The sequence below is a fragment of the Chelon labrosus genome, assembly GCF_963514085.1.
Source record: "Chelon labrosus genome assembly, chromosome: 15".
Classification (NCBI taxonomy): Eukaryota; Metazoa; Chordata; class Actinopteri; order Mugiliformes; family Mugilidae; genus Chelon; species Chelon labrosus.
Window position 1 is genome coordinate 7,559,923 of NC_140348.1, and position 22,713 is coordinate 7,582,635.

A 22,713-nucleotide genomic window follows, 5' to 3' on the forward strand; every position below is an offset into this window, starting at 1 on the left:
TAAACATTTGAGAAAAATGTGCGTATCAAATATCCAAACCCTTCACAAAAATGGTTCCACAAAGACACAAGCTTCAATGGCAATCTGACCAACAATCTGACAATCATAAGGCAAACATATGGGTACTTGGTAGTACTAGACATCATATTTACTGTACTGCTTGCAACCAGCCAACAGTAATACAGACTTTAGATTTAATGTCTGCATTTCAGAAAGTTTACAAATAAACCACAGAGTTTGGGAGCACGAATGTGGATTTTGCCTGCATTTTGCATTTTTCCTGAGAAAAAACATTTAAAACCTTTTGTGTACTTTTTTGACACAGTAAGTAAATCTACAATGACAATTGTTATTCAACATTTCTTTCAAGAATATTACTGGAAACAAATAATAAATATAGTTGCCAACTAAATGGAGTAGAGTAGACATTAGACGTACAATATTTCCCTCTGAACTTTAACAAAGAAGGAAATATATATATATCATTTAGGATAAATTCACTAATTATACGTAGCATGCAGGCCTAGCTAAATATGCTACTCGCTTAAATTCAACCTATACTAATGTTTTCTCGAATGAATAAAATGTATATACATACAACCAATCGTCAAACTCATTATATACGAAGCATTATCTGTTTTAACTTTTTTTTCATAACTATATTAATTAACTGTAACTCATTTAGCATGAACGAGAAACATTCATACACACCTTGAAAGTTTTGTCATCGAGCGCAGTGCGACAAAAAAAACCTACCAGGCACCCGTTGATTCTGACGTCACTGGCAAAGATGGCGGCTTGCTTTGAATGATTGAGCTAGAGCCAAAAGACCACAACAGCGAGGTGTAGCATGAAAAATTTACGAATTTAAATTATTCCTCGCGTTGTTTTAAGCCACGGATGACCCGCGAAGCTGTTAATAAAATAATGTGAAGGAGAATTCGTAGCTGTTGCTGCTGTTTTCGTGACCCATGTCAGAGCCGGGGACACAAGCTGCCTCTGAGTTCACTGAGCTGTGGAGGACTGTTGTTTCCAAACTTTGCCACAGCAAAACACCAGACAAGAACACGGGAAAGCAGATGCCTGGGACGTCGGTATCACCCATGTGTAACGGTGAGGCTACGGATCGATTAAAACACACAACGATCTGTAGCTCGGCTCGGATAGTTGTCGAACAAATAAACTGATGAAAACCTGTAGCCCTGTCCGCATACGTGGGGGGATGTCGTCGGCCATAGGGCGATCAAAAGCAACGGGTCACAGTGACAACATGCTAGCTGACTTTATTACTTCTCACTTGATTTAGTTTTACATATGCACCTCTAACTTATGCATGAAATTAGATATTTAACAATTATTGAACTGGTATTGAGAGGAAACAATTTAGGCTTAAAGTTAGGATGATATTTTGGGATTCAGTTTAGCTGATTATATTAGAAATCCTGTTTTTTATCTGCTCTGTGTGCCAGCCTCTGAAAATACATTTAAAGTAATCTTATGTGGACACACATTCTATAGTATTTAATCATGTCCGTATCATATATGCACTTAAGTAATTGTAACTTTAGCAAATTACCTGGATTGGTTCATATAAATTATAAAAGTTATAACATTTTTTTTGCGCAGATTTGCAGAGTCCCAGGCGGAGAAGCTGCAAGTACCCTGGGTTGAATACTGGCGATTCTCCCGGAGATGGTGAAGCTTCACACGATATTTTCTGGGACCCCACATCGCCCACTCAACCTAATGCTGGTATTTAAAACCGATACTCAACCCAGAAACCTCTTACCTTTACCATTTTAAACAGGCTGTAGAACCTGACACATCTGAGCAACCATTGTTGTTTTTTTTTTAGGATCGAAGCTCAGGAACACCAGAGTTGTGGAAATATCAGATATTGTGAACCGTATTGCTCCAAAGGTAAATGGCAAATGAATACAATTAAAATTACATATTTTCTGTCAAACTAAACCAAGGTGTGTACTGTCATTTACTTCTGTGTGCTTCAAAGAGACTTCCACCTGTTATTCTGTAGCAGAATTTTCAACATTGTGCTTGTGTCTTTTACAGGATGTGGACAGAAAAAGGACTGAGTCGCCTTTGCTTCAGTGGATCTGCGACAGTGCCATCCCCTACACGCCGGAGATCCCGAGGCAAAGAGTTAGGAAAAAGTCCTCCCGGTGTGTGTTGGCCAGTATACCTCCTGACTGGAGGTCTGTCTGCAAGCAACATTTGGTTGAAGCATGTAGTTATTTGTTGTTTTTTTTTATTTATTTGCGTACTCTTTCCTCTCCCAGGCAGAGCAGTGTGGATGACCTCATGAAACTGGCCAGGCAGTTTGATGAGAACATGCAGCAAGACAAGGAAACTTCGGAGCAGCTGAACATTGTCAACAATAACCTAATTAACACTTCTGAAACAGAACTGACGCAGACATCATTCCCTAGTAATGTGAAGGACCCGTGGTGTCCATCCTCATCAGACAAAGTGGAGGCAGAGCTGCACGCCCTGTTTGACTGCTCCACTCAGGGAGTCAGCGGCCGACTAAGCCAGGGCTCTGCAGCATCAGCCTCTTCACAGCAAATAAAAGACGAGACTGTGACTTCGGCTTTAGCTGAACGCCAGCGATCAGACCTTAAATCAGCAGAAAAGTCTGCTGAAGAAAAGGGATCTTGTGGTTATAGTAGGAAAAATTGTGATGACTTTGATGATGACTGGGAGGATGATGACTTACTTAATGACTCTTTTGTGCTGGCGATGACCCAGATTTCCAGTGAGAAACACGACACTAATCCTAAAACAAACAATAAACGGATAACCCCAATTTGCAAGCCAACTGCACATACAAACTCTAACCCTGCTCATCAAGCTTTAAATGTACACTGCAAGTCAAGCAGCAGTGAACTCCAGGAACTGTGTCCCAAACCAAAGACTACCAATCGAAGCACTTTCAAGTTAGAGCCCAACCCTCACTTCCAGCCCAAGATGGCTCAAGAGGTTTTAAAATCTAACTCCACTCTTGCACAACCCAAATCACAAATCTCTGACCAGAAATCTGCCACTACAAAGACACCCTCTACTCCTCAAGTCGACAAGGTCACTCATGATCATAGTGGAACCTTATTAGGGGCAGACTCCGTTAAAGACAACTCAGACAGCTTATGGGACGATGAAGGTGATGACGCTCTGCTCTACCAGGCTTGTGACAGCATAGAAACGATCTCCAACAGTCAGACCCAGAAAGTGAGCCTCGCCAACTGCCAAGAAAAATTAGATACTGCGGCAGACGGACAACGGAAAACCACCGACCCTCTGCCAATCGACAGGGCCTGGTCCACGAACGCCGGTGCCAGTGCTAACAGACTTTTACCATGTGCTTTTGTTCGTTCTAACTCATTACCAGGGACGAGCTGTGAAACGGTGAACTACCAGGGATGGAACATTCCCATGAAAGACGCCAACATCAAATCAGGGATGTCTCAAAGCTTCCCAGGAAGCCACACAAGTCTGGGCACAATTAACCAGTGTAGAGATTCTTCTGGAAATTTCCATGCTGGAAATGCTAATGTGGAGAAGAAGCCGCATACAGTGACAGCCAGATCACCTCAGAAGTCCAAGTCCCGTCATACGGCTTTCAAGAGGAATGTATCTGACTCAGCGATTGTTGGCAACAAAGGTAAGATGTCTAAATTTTGACATTTATACTCGATACTATGCAACAGTTTTAGGTACTCAGAGTAAGGTGAGGATGCTTTCCCAAATAATGGCATGAATAGATTTCACCTATCAATTGATTTCATGCAAAGTCCAGTTAAGAAACACATTCTTGCACAGACACAGTTATATTTTTCAGTTGTGTGTCTTCATGCAGTCCCACACTGATTCCATGATGCAGAAATCAGGGCTCTGTTCCGACTGAGTTTCGACCATCTGTTCCAATACTCCATTTCCTGGCCAGGTCTTGCTAACCTCAAATGAGCTTTATGTAAATGTTAAATACTTTTTTTGTCACTAAAGATAGACTTTTGTGACTCTGGTCATTTTGTTTAACTAAGTACATCCTTGCAGTTTGACATTTCCCATCTCCCAGCCTTAGTTCCTTTGCTTTAGGCCTGGATATCAATGTGAAAATTCACAAGTAAAACAGATGTCACATGCTGTTCTTATAATCAATGACAGCTCAGCGCATGTGCACACGAACCATTCTCCCCCAAAGCAAGTAAACACACCACAATGGCTTTAATTTGTGATCCTGTCAAGAGTCCAAACCTCAGGAAGCTTCATTGCCTGTGAATTGCAGGCTGATTGTTTCTTCTGGACGCAGAAAAACTTCCAAATGAGCACGGTTTTACGTTAACAAATTAAAACTCAGCTCATATAATGACAAAAGTTCTGAATATTTACATTACATTTTTCCCACTTTCCATTTTCTTTTCCAGTTTTTGTCACGAGCCAGATGACGGGGAAGTGCTCTGGAGCCGAGATCGAGAGGAAGAAACAGGAAGCCCTGGCTAGGAGGCGACTACGAATGCAGAACGTCCCAAAGCAATAGAGCTGCTCCGTCCTGATGGAATGTTTGCACCTTATTATACCATGACGTGCCTTTACAAAACTCATCTTTCCATACCAGCAGTTCAGCACACTCCTTTTCAATATGTTTTTTATGATTGCGTCAAGGATCATAAAGTGTGATGGTTAGGTTATGGAGCACTTTCTGGTTCGAGTTGATTTGCTCGACTTTCTGCACAGAAAGGACGCCTTGTCAATTAAGGCTATGTAAATGTCTGTAAGTAAGACCTGCTGAACTTTTTTGCTGCTAATGTAAAAACACGTTTCATATTTTATGCACGGATTGCTGCAAGTTTCAGATCTCTGTTTTGATGAATAGTTTACATCCACTGAGCTTGAAAAAAAATTCCAAATGTGTCCAACACTGGTCACGTTTTCTGTTTGTCAGTATTGTTATTCCAGCTCTCTGGACACATTTTGGATAGAACATGTAAACAGTTTGATCTCAGTGTTATTTCTCTACCAAGGACTGACAGACGGACTTGTTGTTAGTGTTTTTCATCAGAAATTAATGTCTATAGTTTATAGTGAACACTGGCAGTAACTCGGTGTTCCCTACTTTATGACTCTAACAAAACAGATCACGTGTCTGAAACCTCCTTTGAAGCGTACTTGACAATGTTCCTAACAATAGTATCAAAGAGCACCGCTTTATTACAAGTAGAAATCAAGAGAGTGACGTCACACAGAAGGTTTACTTTGTGGCTAAGCATTTCATAGAATACAATGTGTCATACATGAAAATAAGTCGCAGTCATTTCTTTGTGTCTGCAGTTTATGTTTTCTCTCTGTTTTGTTTGTTTGTTGCTAGTTCATGTGAGTTTAGTTTTGCACATTAGAATCAAGAGTAAAGATGGTGAGATGGCGCTCCACTGGCGCAGTCTATATTCTAACAGCCGTGCTATGCACCTTTGAAAAATGTTTATTATGCAACAATAAAAACAATAATGGAAATGTGTTTTATATGTTTTTTTAACTCTTGTAACAAGGACTGGGGCATAATAATTCACAAGAGTCTTTCATTGGGAGATAAGTGAGTGTACGCCCCCTCTGTGCAGGATGAGTCATTAACATCATTGTTTTCCAGGAAATGACAAAAAGCCATTCAGAATGCCTACAAACAGACTTTTCTTTTTTTTTTTTTTTGAGACATACACCTATCAGGCATAACATTATGACCACTCACAGGAGAGGTAAATAACATTGACCATCTTGTGATAATTCAGTATTCTGCTGGGAAACTTATGGACTTAGCATTAGTGTGGATGTTACTTAGACATGTACCACCCACCTAGACCAGACCAGACACCCCCACCCCATAGCAATGACACTCCTTGATGGCAGCAGCCACCCCCAGCAGGATGCAGCTTGACACAGACAAACACACAAAAACGGTTTAGGAACAACTCAAAAAACATGAAAAACAGCACAAGGTGTTGACCTGGCCTTCAAATTCACTTGATCCCAAACTGATCAAGTATCTGTGGGATGATCCACAGAGGCCCCTCCCCTCAACCCATAGGACCCAAAGGCCCCCACTAACAATATTCTGTTGCCAGACACCACAGGACACCTTCAGAAGGCCCATGTCCATTCTGTCCATGATGAGTCACAACTGTTTTAGAGGCACAAGGTAGACCTACACAATATCAGGAAGGTGGTCATAATGTTATGTCTGATTGGTATATGTAACAGTTAAACACAGTATTAGCTCCTATTTGGGACATTAATGGTTAAAGGTTTTATTTAAATGTAGTCTCAGTTGCATAACCATTGTTCACATTTTCAGACATCATGCTTTGCTTCATCAGTAACACTCTTGGCGTATCAAACAGCTGGTGAGGATTTTGAGTTTACACAGACGGGCTCCTCACTGCAGTTATTGGCACCCATTACTCTAACCTCTGTGTATTTCAGGACTGTTGACAGGTCGGGCAGATACGATGGACCCATTTCACAAACACTCAAATCTGTTTTCAACAAGTTGCTGCCTGCAAAGGAAGACCATTGTGACCGCGCAGCAGCCTCCGTGTGGAGAATATTATTGTTATTAGACGTGAGGGATTATTTTAATATGAGGGCTAATTTGTCCTCTAGCCCCTTATCATTCTGCTCACCTGCTGCGCTGTGTGTGAGGGTAGCACAATGTTCGTCTTTGTAATCCCAAGAGAATTCCTCAGTGTTCCCCTCCCTTGAGCCCATTCCCACCCATTACATGCCTTTGAGAGTTCCCAGGTGTGTGTGTGTGTGTGTGTGTGTGAGAGAGAGAGAGACAGACGGGTGGTCTGCAGGTGTGTATATTTGAGTATTTATCCCATTCTGAGGGCATAACAGACGCCATCCTCCTCCCTGCCTTATCTGTTTTCCCTCCCCACTCAGTCTGACTGTAAATCAGATGGCAGGGCAATTTGGCAACAGCATAAAGGCCCCTGGTTTTTATGACTATGATTATGGTTATGATGATGACTAGTATTTATTTCAACTATCTGATGAAACCCTTGGCTAAAGCTAACAGGTGTCGAGCAGGTACAATATCGTGCTCGCTGAAGGATCCCTGTAATGTCGCCATAGAGAGCAAAAATATCGTCCGCCGAACAGAAGAATGGGCCGTTTCAGCGCCCGCTCGTCACGCCGTACATGGAGCAATTTCTGATTATTGGATGGGAGTGGAGCGCCACAACGTCCTCTTTGTGGAGGGAGAATGATTTATGGCTGTTAGTCAGGCATAAGGCAGTAATTGCCGCAGTGACGATTATGTTACCATAGCACCTGTTTAAACTGTCCATTCTTATGTGAATGTTTTCATTTTTGAAAGAGGAGAATTTGCAGCTTGAAACTGATGTGTGAGGACATTAATTGAAGTTGGGAAAGTGTCTGGGGTGGTGTGGTAACAATTTAGGGGTAAAGGGGAGTATTTGATGGACAGAGCTTTGTTGTGTCTACGGATACATTAGACCTGGGATATTTTCTTAAACATGCAGAACAGAACTTTCAATTGTGCTGTTGCTTCATTCTGTGAAATACTCTACATACTCTGCACACGCTATTAGGACAAAATAAAACAATTAAAGTTTCAAAATAGTAAGTCAATATGCTAGTCGTTTTATAAGCATTTAGCATTTAGTAGGGCTGGCATATTGCTGCCATTACATCTTTGGGGCTGTGGTTCCTGGAACTGACCTTTGACCTAGTATTTAAATTAAAGAGGATTCTTCGTGGATACAAATATTGTAATTGCTTTAACTGTTTAATCGGCTCCTCCACAAGGACTGAAGAATATGAAAACAAGACTCATGTCTAGAATTTCCATTGAGCTGGTAAACTGAACGAGTTATGGTCGTCCCTCCCTCAAATTCTGCTGTGAAGGCCCCGTGTAGGCAGGTGAAAAATACCCAGTTTAGGTTTTTCATCTACGGAACAGAGGTTTTCCACTTCTTTATAGGGAGTAGGGAAGGAAGGGCAACAGAGAAGTACAGATATCTGCAGCTTAACCCTGGCTGGCTGTTTGTGTGGGTGCTTTCTCTATTTGCAGAGCATTTCAGTAATTATTTTCATATAACCATAATTTGGTTGTGTTTTCTCATTTTGTGCCATTTATGTATCAATCTGGTGGAGTGGATTGTTTTCTTAATTTGGTTGCGTTTGCACATGTTTTCTCAAGTTGCATTGTACCCAGCTCCTGGAGCCATCACAGCATAAGCTTTAAGCACGTGCATCAAAAGCTATTGCTCACACAGTCTGGTGACAATGTGAATGTGTTGCAACTTAATTCACTCTGTTTTTTTTTTTTTTCCTGCTGCCAACAGGTGGGGCCCCATTTGTCCCAAATGGTCCGTCATCTCTATACAGAGGCACATGCAAGCCTTGTTTCCAAGCTCGTGTCTTAGTGCGGGAGCTTTCAATTGGGAGACGTTTTGTTTGTTGTGTTTTCCGTCTGTGTTGGCACAGGTTCCTCTGCTCTTTATTTAGATTTAATCCTAACATTTTCAAATCATCCTCGCCTTGTGCAAATGTTTGAGTCTCTTCACGTTGTCTCATTTGCACGAGCCCAGGAATGCGTTTGTTTTTTTTAATACCGGTTTTGACTCAGGTTCATATCAGCAACATTACCCAACTATTGCTGTAGCCTCATAAATTGACTGTGCAGATAAGTGACCACCTGTTTTTCCTCTCCAGGTCAGAGGTCATTAATGACTATCTGTACTTATTAAAACAAAGTCAAAGTTGACCTGAAAGCCTTAAGCAACAAATGATTATTGGAGATGATCGACTGCTTATAAATGCAACACACTTACTTCTACTGCTTCTTACTTGAAGGCTTATTTCCAGAAAGTGGACCCTGTTTGACTAAACAGCCAAAAGACAGAGTGGATATTACAGCTATAGGGAACCTAAGCTAAAAGTTTAACATTCATCCCCCCTTTCTTTTTTCCTGCTTTGCCTTCTTTTCTGTACTTATCCCAGTATGAGGTTTATATGGCGGAAGTGAGTAATGAGACCTGGAGGCATATAGTGTGCTGGATTACCGAGACATTTGCAGCAGATTAATATGAGGCCAAGTTTTCCGAGGTCATCCACGGTACCTCAAAACAGACTCCAAGAATAGCGAACATAAATTAAACATCCTTAGAAATACGACCTGAGGTAGCTGCTGCCTCCTTCAACAAAGTGCTGAGCAGCCATCGGAGATAGCATCTCTAATCGCTTTCCCATGCTGTGAGGCCACGCTGCAGAAAGGCTAAACACTGTTTTCATACCTCACAGGTTACCTCCCAGAGTATGACTAATACATATCACACATACACCAGCTTCTTTTTTTCACTCTTTCTTACTCACTCTAACTTCTTATCGGTTTGTATATCTGCCTCCCTCTATCTCCCTCACACACACACACACACACATATATAAACACACCGAGGGGAGGAGGTGTGCAGCTCTGTGGCAGCAGCCTGTCAGCAGCGTAAATGACCTGTGAAGAGTTTCACGGTGCGTGTCATTAGGCAGCTTTAGATTTGTTTCAACAGCGCTTTACCTGAGGGCTCCATTCAGGGGCCCCCAGGTATGACTGCCCTCCCCAGTGGGGAGAGGGAGTCAAGGAGGGGGAAGCTGCCAAATTCCCCTACTCCCTCCACAGAGGACAGTGATGGAAAGCCCACGAGCATGATGGGGCAGCACGTAAGTATAGTGTTGAGCGTGTTTTGAGAAAGAGGTGTCATCGCATAGATCAGGTGTTTAGACACATTTCTGCCCGTGTTGTTTCACTGGAGGAATTTCTTAATCACCGTCTGACATTGTACTGTTATTGGCTATCATTTATTGGTTCTGCTCTTGAAACTGTATTTCTTGGAAACTTCACAGAAAGACAAGTGAATCATGAAAAATCCATAAGCCATTAAAGGTGGATTAGCATTCAGATGAAAGCCTTTGATTTTTTTTTTTAGTTTCCACATAGACTCATCTCTGTGTTATGGAGATGGATAATTTTAACTCAGGAAGCTTACTACAGCCCACTTTTTAACCACATGAGGACAAGCTTTTACGTCATGTTGTTCAGTTGACACTTAATTTACAACTTGGTTCAGTCGAGTAAAGGTCAAAGTCACCCAGACATAACAGTGATAAGGACATGGAGGTGTCTAACAAAGTTTTGTTATTATAATCTAAATCATTGCTTTGGAATGGAAGGAGTAAGAGGAAAAAAAAAAACATCTTGTGAAGGATTTATGATCTTACAGAAAGCTCTGCAATCAACTCAACTTTTCTTTTTTTAATTCCATGTCTTGTACACTGTTCAAGCCTGGATTATCACTGCTTTTTAAATTCTGCTTTATCCAAACGGTTCCGTATTGGTATCCCAGCATCATCACGCTTTATTAAGCATGCTGATAAGGGTCTGCAGATTTAACTGTGTTTTGAGAAGCGAGACTCGCTTGCACACAGCCAACAAATATCCCTGTTGCCACATTCCTCCAGCCTATATCTGCCAACACCTTTGCGCTACGATGGCTTTGGCCCTTTTCTCCCCAGCCCGTAATAGTCAGCGTGGGCTGTAATGGTCTGTTGACAGGTTTAGGCTGAGGTAATTCTGTTGCACGGCTTTACAGTGAGGTGCCAAATCTTCCCCTGAGGAAAAAAAAGGAGCAGCAGATGCAGAGAAGCTAGCTATTAGCTTTGTAATTTGCACTTTGTTATAAAAGGTCGGGGGAGAAAGAGGCTGCAAATCATTTTTACATCACGTAATGTCGGCTCATCTTCAAGGACTTGGCCAATTTGGGGATAGTCGTTACTTTGTTGTGCAGAGAGAGGCTCAATATGTAGGCTAAGCGTGGTGCTAAGATGTTAAGTGGTGCTAGCTTCTGTGAGTTGTGTGCTCTCGAGTTAAAATGGCCCCCACTGTGCAGAGACACAGTTCATTATTTGAAGCAGGACTGCATAAAGAGAGGCCAGCTGAGTGGAACTCCAGCTGCCAGGACCAACACACAGTCAGACACAGATGCAGAACAGAAACACACCATGGAAAATGCAACGGAAAGCAAGACTGTGGAGGCCAAGGGGTTCCCTTAGCAATGCGCAAAGCAGATTAACCGCGCACACACGCACGCACACTACGCAAGCACACTACGCAAGCACCTGCCAGCTGACCATCTCCTGTGGGATAGAGGCCCCAGGGTTCCCCAGTGCTCTGAAGCCTCCCACCCACTACAAACACATGAGTATTTGGTTGCTGTGACCTTTTAAGGATCATGCTGGATCTTGCATGTGCCTGCACCCTGATGGTGAGTAGCTAATGATAATTGAGTCTTTGTACCGTCACATCATCTGGCTCTCATTTAAGACTGGTCAGAGAAGAGAGAAGGAGGCTCATTACACAGTATTCAAAGACTGGATGTGTTTCTTGGGTTTGAAAAGTATTTTGAATGCTAGAAAGTGAATACATATAGTATAACAATATTTGTTGCAATAATACTGTTACTGTTCTGACTTTTATGGAGATTCAGTTTTTGTATTTTCTCCTCTTCTGTTTAAATAAATGATTGATCGTTCGATACATTTTTTGATCAATCTATTCTCTGAATGGATTAATCCATTGTTTAACTCACCACTAAATAATAACTACGACTTCTATCATTAAGTTGGAACCTTTCAGCCTTTTATTCAAACATTTTTATTCTCATAATAGCACACTTAAGAAATCTACAGATAAAGAAACCATCCAAATTTTAAATTTCTACCTAATAATACTATTCATCAGAAAAGTTAAGAGTTATGCAGTGTAGTTTACTATATTCCAAAAAAGAATTACTGCAAATGAAGCTGAGTATGATTTAACTTCACTGGCTTGAGCTGCTGGGTTCAGCCGGGGCCACCATAAATTAGGATGAAACATTGCGATGCATCAACATATTCTGGGCAAATCGACGTGACTGACGTCATCAGTGCCAGTGACATTGTTTTGCTGCCCTTGTTACTGCTAATGCTAACTAACTAACTGCATCTACCCTTTTATAAGACAGTACTGTTGTTGCCACGTGCGTCCTTCCAGTGAAAGCCCTTTATAACATGAATGTACTGAAGAACTGTTCTGCAGGAATGAAAACTCTTTAGAGAAGTGTGGCTGATAACAGCTTAAACACAAAAACTACAACATTAACCTTTACTCCAGTCCAGTCCTAATCCTAATTCCATTCTTAACCCCGAAACTGACGTCTAACCTTTACGTAGCCCCTTAAACGTGTGAGGACAGGCAGTATGCTCCATATCTGTCTCTCCTTTACGTTGTAAGAGTAAAAATACAGGAACACACACAAACATAAACTGAGGTATAGAGCTAGAGAATGGTCCAAATCCAGAGTTCACCTCCGTCTGCCCACTGTAATCCTCATATGGACAGAAGATCGACACTCTCACCCAGTTATAAAACTATGTCTTGGTTCACTAATACACACACGCCTTTTCTGTCTCACAAACACGCTACGTGCCAAGTAGGAAGGAAAGGAAACGAACAGCAGCACACACAGCAACGTTTGTAGCACAGGCTTCTCCTCAAAGGCAAATTGGGAGTCCCCAGTCAAATTACTTTCCAAATGCAAATATGTGTTAGCAAATCAACAAAGCAACTAAAGATGCAAATCAAGAGATCCGTGCTGCTCATTTAGCATCTGTTGGGAGAAAAAGAAATGAAACATTTCCATCAAGACTTTGCCCTGTGTTTTCTCCGCCGAGAGCGAGACAGATTTGTATGTTTTTGTTTGAAGATTTAGTTTTGAAAGTCTTCACAGGGAACCGGGGCCCTCCTGGCAGCGTGGGAATTCACCATGCGTGTAGATACTGAAACCATTTTTTTTTTTTTTTTTTTTTGGGTTAGCTTGTCGCCAAGACTGCAGTATGTAAAGAGGGGTTGGAGACGGGGGAGATGTCTGAGCCGAGATGAACAGGTTCGTCCCTGCAGCTATGGAGGTTGGAATTAAATGTCCAGGTGGGTGAGCCTCAGACTTTTCATTTGGAGTTTGTTGAAGGAATTTTTAACTCCCTACAAATGCAGTTTTCTTTTTGTATGTGTGAACTGTTTCCTTTTGTGAAGAATGATGCTTGATTTATGAACCAGTCCACTTAATCTGTAGTGAAAATACAATAACATTAAATGTGATGGATGGCTTCAGGATTTCAAGTGCTACTATTTAAAGGTGTTGCTGATATCTTATTCTGTTCAACCCAGCTGTTGCAGATACTAACTCTTTACCTTTGTATATTCAAAACAAACTGCTGTTGATGGTAACGTAACGGGGAACATTTTATGTGAACTGGGGACATTTTCCCAAGAACTGTTGAAAGCACAGGCTTCTATAACGTTGGGTATTATTTGCGTGCTGGAAGTACGTATGGATAAGAAGTAAAGAAACTAAAAACAAAGGTTCACATTGCTAGCTCTTCTTTGCAGAGAAGGAAGGTCACAAAAGCAAACTTAAACGAAAACATAATGTGCTTCTGGACTGCAGGAAATTTGCAGAAGTTCTTGTCAGTGTTTGGCAAATACTGCCTTTTTGTGTCCACAATGCAGAAATGAAGCTCTGCCAACACTGGCAAAACATTAGCCTTGCCAACTGTGAAGTTCAGACTTTATATGCAATATTGTTGTGCATATGTTGAGCAGAATTAAGTGACATTGGAATAGTAAAAGCAGGCTGTTATGTATTTTAAGCATTACTATTGGGTGTGAAAAAGCCCTTGACGGTCTAGGGCTGTGACACAGGGCTGTGACACAGCAAGCCTGCGGTGGACCATTTGGTGTTGTCAGGTAGTCTGCAAGTCTCTGTGGTCGCAGCTTTGTGTCCTACGCCAGTGCCACAAGTTGGACCACTGTCAGCTGTTTTTTCAGCTGATTATGCATCTTGAATTGGCGGGGCGAGTTGGTTGGAGAGATCAGTCTGGTTGGCTGTTGGGCTTAGAGAGACCAGTGCACGATAAGTGACCAAAGAAAACACAAAGGGCACAAACAGAAGGCTCTTCCTGGCTTCCTAGCTTCCTAGCGTCCTAGCCTTCTAGCCTCCCAGCTAATAGTAGTTCTTCCAGTTTCCTTTCTTTTTAATGACAAATTCAGACTACTGCCACCTGCTGGTACGAAGAGCTATTTCCTATCAAGTGGGCACAGGACATATGCGTCAGCACACGCCGCACAAGGGCTGTAGCTCTTTTACATCGATTTGGTGTGGCCAGGAGAAGTGTTTGGTCCGGAAGAACCACCGACGGTGTCAGATAGTCAAAAAGATTATTCAGGTTTTTGTTAAGGTTACATACGCTCAGGTCCAGTTGTATTTTCAGGATCACATATCAGATAGATTACCTCCACATCAGGTGACCAACTGACCTCGACAGTGGTTTCCTCTATCCGTGCTGTCGAAACACGCCCGCAACCGCGTCCCACATGCCACCATGACATATACAGGCTGTTTACATGCTGCTAACCTCAACGCCACTCAACCGCCCACGCACAACCCACGCTAAAGGTTACCATGCTGGGATTTTAATCTACATGTGAAATGTGCTCTCCTACGCCTCTTCTTATGTCTAGTCAGCAATCTGGCTATTGCCCCGTGATTCAGAGAGCCCTGCTTTATTGATTGAATGGGTTTTAGTTTGGAACACACACACACACACTGGAAAACATCCATCCGTCCACGTACACACACACTGGTGACTTTGTTGCAAATGGAAGGGGGGGTGGGGTGGGGGGCAGGATGAGTGTCAGGCCTCGCGTGATGGGCGAACATCAATCATTGCTTGTCAGCCTCGCCTTTTTTTTTTTTTTTTTTTCCTCCACGCCACCCCTCCTCCACCTCCTCCACTTTTTCTCTGCCTCACTGATCAGCCTTTGTTTTGAGTGTGTGTGCGTGGAGAATGCAGTCTGACCACATGGACAAGACGCGGGCTGTTTGCAGGTGTTATCGTTCTCAGCTGCCAATTAAATCTTGTGTCGTTTACTCTCGTACCTCCAGGTCATGACGAACGCCATGCATTTTAATAAGTTTTACATCTGATAGGCATTAGAGTGCATTTTAGTTTGTGTGTGTGTGTGTGTGTGCATGTTTACAAGTCATGCATCCTTGCATTTCTGCCCAAGCGTGTTCAGATCTTTCACAGTGTGTTTGTGGGTGCAGGTATTTCACGTCCTTTATGGACACAGCAGTAGCTATCTTTATTTTCTTCTCCTCTTATTGTGGTTTCGATGATCGAGGTGCATTGTGGGTACTGTAGGCACCAGGTTTTGACAGGGAAGAAAAATGTTTGTCCTTTAAAAATACCTGCAGCAGGTACCTCTAATGTGCTGCATTAGTTTTAGTCCATCTGATTCTATTCCTCATTATCTTTTCACGAGATACATCATTTTCTAAAAAAGTTATTTAGAGCTCGATAATGCTTCTTACCGAGACTGCAATATGTCTGTTAAAATGTACGACGTGTATCTATGATTATTTCTTTCCATTCGCTCGTCTCGGTGTCCATCTGAATTTCTGCGTGCTTCGTGTTTAAAATTTCAGAGAAACCGGAGGATAAGAAGACATCCGGAACTAATAGACTTTCCAAAGACTTGAGCTCCGAATATAACGATTTATGAATCGGCCAGGGACAAGTGCTTCGTCTGTTTGTCAGGGAAACATATATTTCTTCTTTTCCCCTTTTTGGAAAAATGGATTTGGCCCTCCACCAATCACTGGGAGCATGCTCTCTTCATGTCGTGCCAAAAACTACAGCATGCTTCTCTTTCTCTGTTGGTCGTTCTGACTCTATTTGTTATTATGCTTTCTGTTGTGTGCAGAAAGCCTCAGTGTGTCTTATTTGTAATGGGTGCCAGGGGCTGGGGGAGATGTGTTTTCAATTACCACTTGGTAGAATGACTGATGGTAAGACAATCAAGCACACAACTGCAGCTAAGTGTGTGTGTGTGTGTGTGTGTTGGCGTGCGTGCGCGGTCATGTTCATCCATGCACAGCAATGTATGTGCGTACGCCTGCATGCTCTCGTGCATGTTTGTGTGGACATGCAGGCATCCGTTTTTGTTTTTGATTTTTCCCGTATTCTGCTTTCATTCAGCATTGTTGGGTCAGCAAGAAAAGTGTCGTCACTGTTACATAAATAACTGAATGTTGAGACCAAACTCAAAAATCTGTTTTAGCCATATCGAAAAACAGGAAGCCCAGTGTTTAAAATCATTACTTTAATCTATTAAATTCACAAATGATCCTCAGGGACTCCCCCTGGTCATTTTAGCTGTCGTGCCAAACTCTCCTCTAAAACCAAATGCAGACTAAAAAACAATTTGATACGTTATTATAGGACACCAAAACCAAAACTAATCCTGACCACCACTGCCAATGTAAATTACAAGCATTGCATTGTCCTTAAATAAAAAAAAAAAGAGAAAGAGAAACAGGCGGGGATAAATGCAGGATTCAGCAGCTTGTCTTGCTCCAACATGAACAGTAAAAAAAATAAAATAACACTGAAAGTATGGAATAAGAACAGTTGTGGAACATTGACAGAAATGGGTCTTAACCATTTTATCCAGAAAATTTAATTTATGAAAATGTAATCCTAGGTTGTTCACAGTATGTGACGCATATTGTCATTTGTCATCTGTCGTGATGGGTCAGTTTGTTTCAGTTTGGGCAACCTGCTGACATGAGATGAAAGTCTGGCTTTAGTGTTACTGACAAACTGAAAAATTATGCACAAAAATAATATGCACAAAATAATAATAATAATAAAAAAATAAATAAAAAAAAACAGCTGCTGCTGTTCATCATCATTGTATTATTTATCATGGAAACCAATCCAGTCCAACCTAAGCCCGCCCACAAAGTTGGTCTGGAGTCATTCTGTCCCAGCAAAGATCTCCTTGGTCAATCCAGTCATTTGGGGAGGGCTTTATGTGGTCATGGACAGAAGAGTAACAGCGACATAGTTGCACGCACCAACTTAGCTATGTGGAGACAACAAAAATGCTCGGACTGGTTGTAGGACTATCCAATTGCATGCAGAGGTGTTTTACTGTAGTTATTTTTGAGTGAAAACAATCCGGTCCGCCATCAAACGCACATAATGCAGCTACATATAGTACTCTGTTGCCCCCAGTTAAGACATTTTAAAAAATAGTAACTACTTTATCATGCGATATCATCACCAATAACTCTGTAATGCTAATGCTACATACATCCCATCATGCAACAGTCTAGTTGCATACCAGTGCACCATTTAAAAATAGTTTGAGCTGATCAAGAAAAGCTTTTGAAGATTAGATTTTTAGCTTGCATTTATGTACAGAGAAAGGAACAGAACAACAGGTACATTCAATCAGAAAATCATTTGAATTAAATGTTGTATGTTTTGAAAATAAGGACAAATCTTTTTTTTTTTTTTTTTGGTTTTGCTGGTCAGCAGTTGCTGCTCCACCAGTTTTCCCCACACCATAACAACAATACTATTTTCATCCTACGTGCCCTTCCTTTAAGGAGGCACAGAGCGAGTCCCTGTTCCTCCCTCTCTCCCTCTGCATTACAGAGTGCTGGAGCCTGTTGTTAACTGAAGTGTCCGCGACACAGATGGAGCTCATGAATGATTAATCGCAGGTGATTCACAGCCAACCAGTCACAACTCCAAGTTATGTGTGAATAATGAATTATCTTTATGAAGATGATGCTTTTAAGGAGAGTAAACATGTAATTACATATTTTTGCTAAATTATGGCATTTAAACGTGTCATATAACTCATTCCTATAAAGAAATATTGTGCGTCTACTATTCTTTTCTCAGAGAGGAGCGCAGAGACACACAGTAACACACAGTGTGATAAAGGAAGGACGTATTAGCAGTATATTGTGTATTTATGAGGTGGCGTGGCGTCACATTTGGCATCACATTTACTCTATATCCACTCAAATATTAATGAACCTTCTCTCTATTCTCTGGCAAGAAAAGACACAATGTAAAAGCACAATTTTTTTTTTTTTTTGGAAATAAAAAAATAATGAATGTAGAGAAAAGTATTGCATATGAGTAGGCGACTAAATACAGATTTCTCATGTGAATGTAAAGTCTGCTAACAGGTTTATTCAGCAGTAAGATTGTGTTTCCAAGTGTTTCTGTCCCTGCACATTAAAAATTATAATAATTAAAATCGAAAAGACACGTCACAGGTATGTAGAATATTTTCTGACATTCAGACAAATGTAATGTGAGGCAGGCAATTTATAAAATGAAACATTTTCATCGATTTAATTAGTGCTTCATGTCCTCCCTTTACTGATCCCTGTTTGTTCTCTGGAACTACAACAGTGACCTCTAGTGTGGCTGCTTCCCTGAAGACCTGAAAGTAAGGCTCGCGCTGCAGCAACTCAAGCCCACCGTACGGTGATGATAATATCTGAGTGATTCACGCGAGGAGCATATCCACTCTTGACTTAGTTTTTTGGATGCAATGCATCATTTAAGTGATGGCAGAGCACCCTGTCTAAACCCGCAGCCTTCTTCGGTAGCTGCAGGTGATTCTGTTGCAGCCGCACGAGTTGGAAATGTTTGTTTAAGTCAGCTTTCCAAACCAGACAGATGCAGAGTTCAGCGGAGGCAACAAATACCAGAACTTTAAAACTATGCTTGGAATGTGGATTTTATTGATGAAAACTTAATCCAAAGTGTCTTTTCATTAGTTTTATTGTAGAATGCTAATTATACAGAAAATTCCAGCCCAAAGGTGAAATGTCTTCTTGCAGTGCATGCACACATAGATAAATAACACACATTCTGCAGACTTTAATATACAAACCAATCTATGATGAACAGTATTCAATGAATTTAGAGTAAATCTTGCAAACATTTCCCTCAAGGCAATAAATAGTATCACACTACTCATAAATCTTGTGACATGTATAATATGCATATCTATGCATATATACATACTGAAGACATGTGCACATGTATAGCCAGATGCACCTGAAACCCTTATCTCTGTGACAACAAACTTCCTTCCACGACAAATACCAACCAGCACCAGATCATTGCATCTCAGAAACTCCTCTCTCTCTCTCTCTCTCTCTCTGTCACACACACACACACACACACACTCGTTTTCCACCAGCCAGCGAGGCCCTTTAGCCTCAGGCTCTCCACAATGAAATTTTCATGCAGCCATATGGAGGAGTATTGGTGATAGAGATTTACTGTCAGGGCCAGACGTCCCGATGGAGAAAACAAGGAAGCTTGAACATATTGGCTTCTGTAAATCAGAAGGAGAGGAGAGGAGGCCCGGATTTGGCTGTTTCTGTTGCTGACCATAAGTCTTAGCTGAAAAAACATTTCTCTGTGTTTATGTATCTGTCTGTGTGTGTGTGGGTGTGTTGCAGTATCTGAGTCAAAGTTCAGCTAGGCAGGTACTGGAGCAAAACAGGTAGTTGCAGGTGTTGACCCCTATTCTTTGCCGTGCTATTATAAAGGAACTGGAGGAAATGGAGCCGTTAAATTGACCACAAACTTTAGGAAAACAATCCAGTGAAGGAGGAAAGGTCGCGGATATTGCAAGACAAATAACACGGCAGTGACGCAATGGCTTCTCTCTTTGTGAATGTGTATTCGTGAACTTATATCGATATAGCATGCACAACACGTTTTGTGCATTAGTCATAATTAGTGAGTGACGGAGCAGGAAGAAGAAAGACACCACATGCAAGTTGTCGGCACTCTGTCACACAAGTTTCCCTTCAGGAGGTATTTCAGCATGTGTTTACCAGTGTTCACTTTCTCGCCAAGAGTTGTATGACAAGATCAACCTCAGTGTCGTGTCTCTGTATTAAACATGGCACTGGAGCAGTCCAGACTGGGTCAGGCAGCTCTGTCCATAGTTGCTAAATCACATGCATGACTAAAGCTCATTAATTAAAATATTTATTTGTTTAATCTTCAGGAATGGGAAGTATTTATTGGTGAATTTGAATTTGGATTCCCAAATTTGTTTGACATGTTAGGTAACCGGTCCTTTGTTTGTCGTTAAAACTGTATTAAAAGTGCATTATTTTGTTGATACAACTGGGGCACAGTGAACGGACATTTGAGAAGCAAACTCTTTGTTGTACAAATTCCGTTTTTATTGTTAGGCTACACCACAGAAACCAACTTTCTTCTAGGGAAGTGTTCTTTTGATCTCGCCTGCTCCCCTTTTGCTCCCACGTTTGAACCCTTACGCTCCAAGACGGATCAGTGAGCAGCAGAAATGCGAACCAGATTTCCAGTGTTACAGAGTGGGAACGCTGAGGGGGATTATGGCACATGGCCGCCCTTCCTGATAGCCTTGTTAGCATTCATACATGCTAATGTGACTGGGTTTAGGGTGCACGGATGATTAGGTAAAGACAAGTAGTTTGGGTGTTGACACTGCAATGAGTCCGCGGGCTGAGAATGGAGTTTTGGAGATTGATGGTTGTTTGGAGTGAAGGAAAGGCCCATAGGCTTAGCAGTTTCATTGCGGTACAAGAAATCACACTTCTGCTAGCATGAAAGATCAAAAAAATCATTTTATTTTGAAAGACAGCACTGATATGATTTAATAGGCCTACGATTAAAAATAATACCATACAAAGACTGTTGTCCCTATGTTGAATTGTATTCATTTAACAGCCCATGTTTTTGCCATGTGTCCAGCACCACTGTCACTACGTTGACCTCCGATGGCGACTTTCCAGCAGCGTAAGCATGCCGAATCTGTGGTGTAAGAAATCACTCCGGATGTTCAGCTCAGAGAACCAGTGCACGACAGTTTAAACGTATGTGAAAGTGCATCTATATCGAATTCCAATGTTTCTGCATTCACAGTTGATGCAAATAAAAAAAATAAAAATTCCGTAACCTGTCTTCCTAACCTTAACTCAACCCTAACCTAAGCGCTAAACCCTTGAGGGAACAAATAGGCCAAAATGTCCTCACTCCTGTGACATTAAATAACTCACACACACACACACACACACACACACACACACACACACACACACACACACATAGTTTCATAGCATTAACCACTATTTGCCCATATTAATTCATTTAATTTACTTCACGTTCAAATTTTCCAGCTTTCTGGTCTTCAGTCTCTCTGTCTTACTCCCTCGCTTTCCGAACTCGGCCTGAATCGGTGCCAGGGTCAGGAGAGCAGTGTAAACATCCAGGTCTCAGCTCAGGGCCCCGCCAGTCCAGACCGCACAAGGCCCCCAGCGTCAGCCTCCGCCAGCACATTCCCCCCGTGTCACTCAAAGACCACAACAATCGCGTCTTTGTCGGCCAGTGATTGATGACACACAGGAATTTCATTCACGACGACCGCCTCGTGTTTTTTTGTGTTACCGTGACGACCAGGTGAAAACAGAGTGCATTGGGGGTATTGAGTTTCCCAACCTTGATCACAGGGGAAGAGTTTAGGAGAGAAAAAAAAAAAGGAGAAGCAGAAGCGCAGAGGTCACTGTAGAAGTTAAACAAACAGCCATCACTGTTATCTCAGAAGATAAGCCCTGGGAATTATGTTGTTGATTGTTCACTGGTCCAGTCGATGATGAGCTCACTGTTCAAGTGAAATGGAACATTTCCTCCTCGTTTTTTTTTTTTTTTTCTTTCATAGTTTCAGTTAAGTCAATAGAGGCCATAAAGTTTTTTTTAAAGATCATTTGTTTAAGGTTTAACAATTTGCTAGTGTATCATTTTTAGGCTGACTGCATCCGTTTCTCACAAGCAAAGCACACACATGTGTCCATAGACTCAAGCACAGGAAAAGTCAAGCATACATCACTTATCAACATAAGTAAAGGCTCCCCACACACATCTCCGAGCACACACATGCGCACATTAAGCACGCTCATTTAATGGATACAGCTAGTTGGTAAAGTGCACCATTAAGAGAGTCGAGAGCCGGAGCATAACAAAGCTCTGATGCAATATTCATGCCTTCTCATTCTGAGCTAATGCTGTTTTCCTCCATTCCAAGCAATGGATTTGCACATAGCATGTCTCCGTAAAGAGTCTTAAAGTGTACGTGGAAGAGATTTCCTTAGAACGCTTGATCACTTTATCCCATAGAGGACAATTGTTTGTTCACGTCAGATAGACACGAACTCATTAAACTGGAGAGGTCAGAGCTGCAGAGAGCAGGTGAAGCAATTGGTCGTCTTACCCAAGGGGACGGCACAGAGAAATGCAAATCAGACTTTAAAAAAAAATTCTTTAGTGCTTACTGATGGGATTAAGATAATCAAAACTAATAAATCACCATAATGATCACATCAGAAAGCCACTGAGTTGACTAACTGTGAGGAGGAAGCTCGCCTAATAGCCGTTTTGTCGATGGTAAGCTCATGCAAATTAACGTCGGATCTAATTCCGTAACACTTGCGGAATAATTTTATTTGCTTTAACGTTTTGGTGCACATTTAGCATATCTAGGAATAAATTTACTTCATCTAGGACTCAAAGAACATGTGAAAAGAGTAGACACTCATCATCACGGTGTTGTGAACCTAAGTTTTAAATTCAGGGGACGGCTCAACGTATACAACATCACAATTATCTGTAGCCCACAGCTATGTGCCCTTTTGTCACAGAATATCAACTGCAAATATT

General features: G+C 41.6%; 1 protein-coding gene across 2 annotated transcripts; it reads left to right on the plus strand.

Annotated features, from left to right (window-relative positions):
- Positions 1-706: 706 nt before the first annotated feature.
- LOC311500377 (uncharacterized protein) lies at positions 707-5,534 on the plus strand. 2 transcript variants are annotated; one of them, XM_084561744.1, is made up of 6 exons: positions 707-1,113; positions 1,627-1,752; positions 1,856-1,920; positions 2,071-2,213; positions 2,298-3,676; positions 4,440-5,534. In XM_084561744.1, the coding sequence occupies exons 1-6, from the start codon at positions 972-974 to the stop codon at positions 4,550-4,552; spliced, it is 1,968 nt and encodes a 655-aa protein (XP_084417870.1). In that variant the 5' UTR covers positions 707-971; the 3' UTR covers positions 4,553-5,534. The 2 variants fall into 2 exon arrangements, with proteins under 2 accessions (XP_084417870.1, XP_084417871.1); XM_084561745.1 differs by having other exon boundaries at positions 2,071-2,180.
- The last annotated feature ends 17,179 nt before the right edge of the window (positions 5,535-22,713 follow it).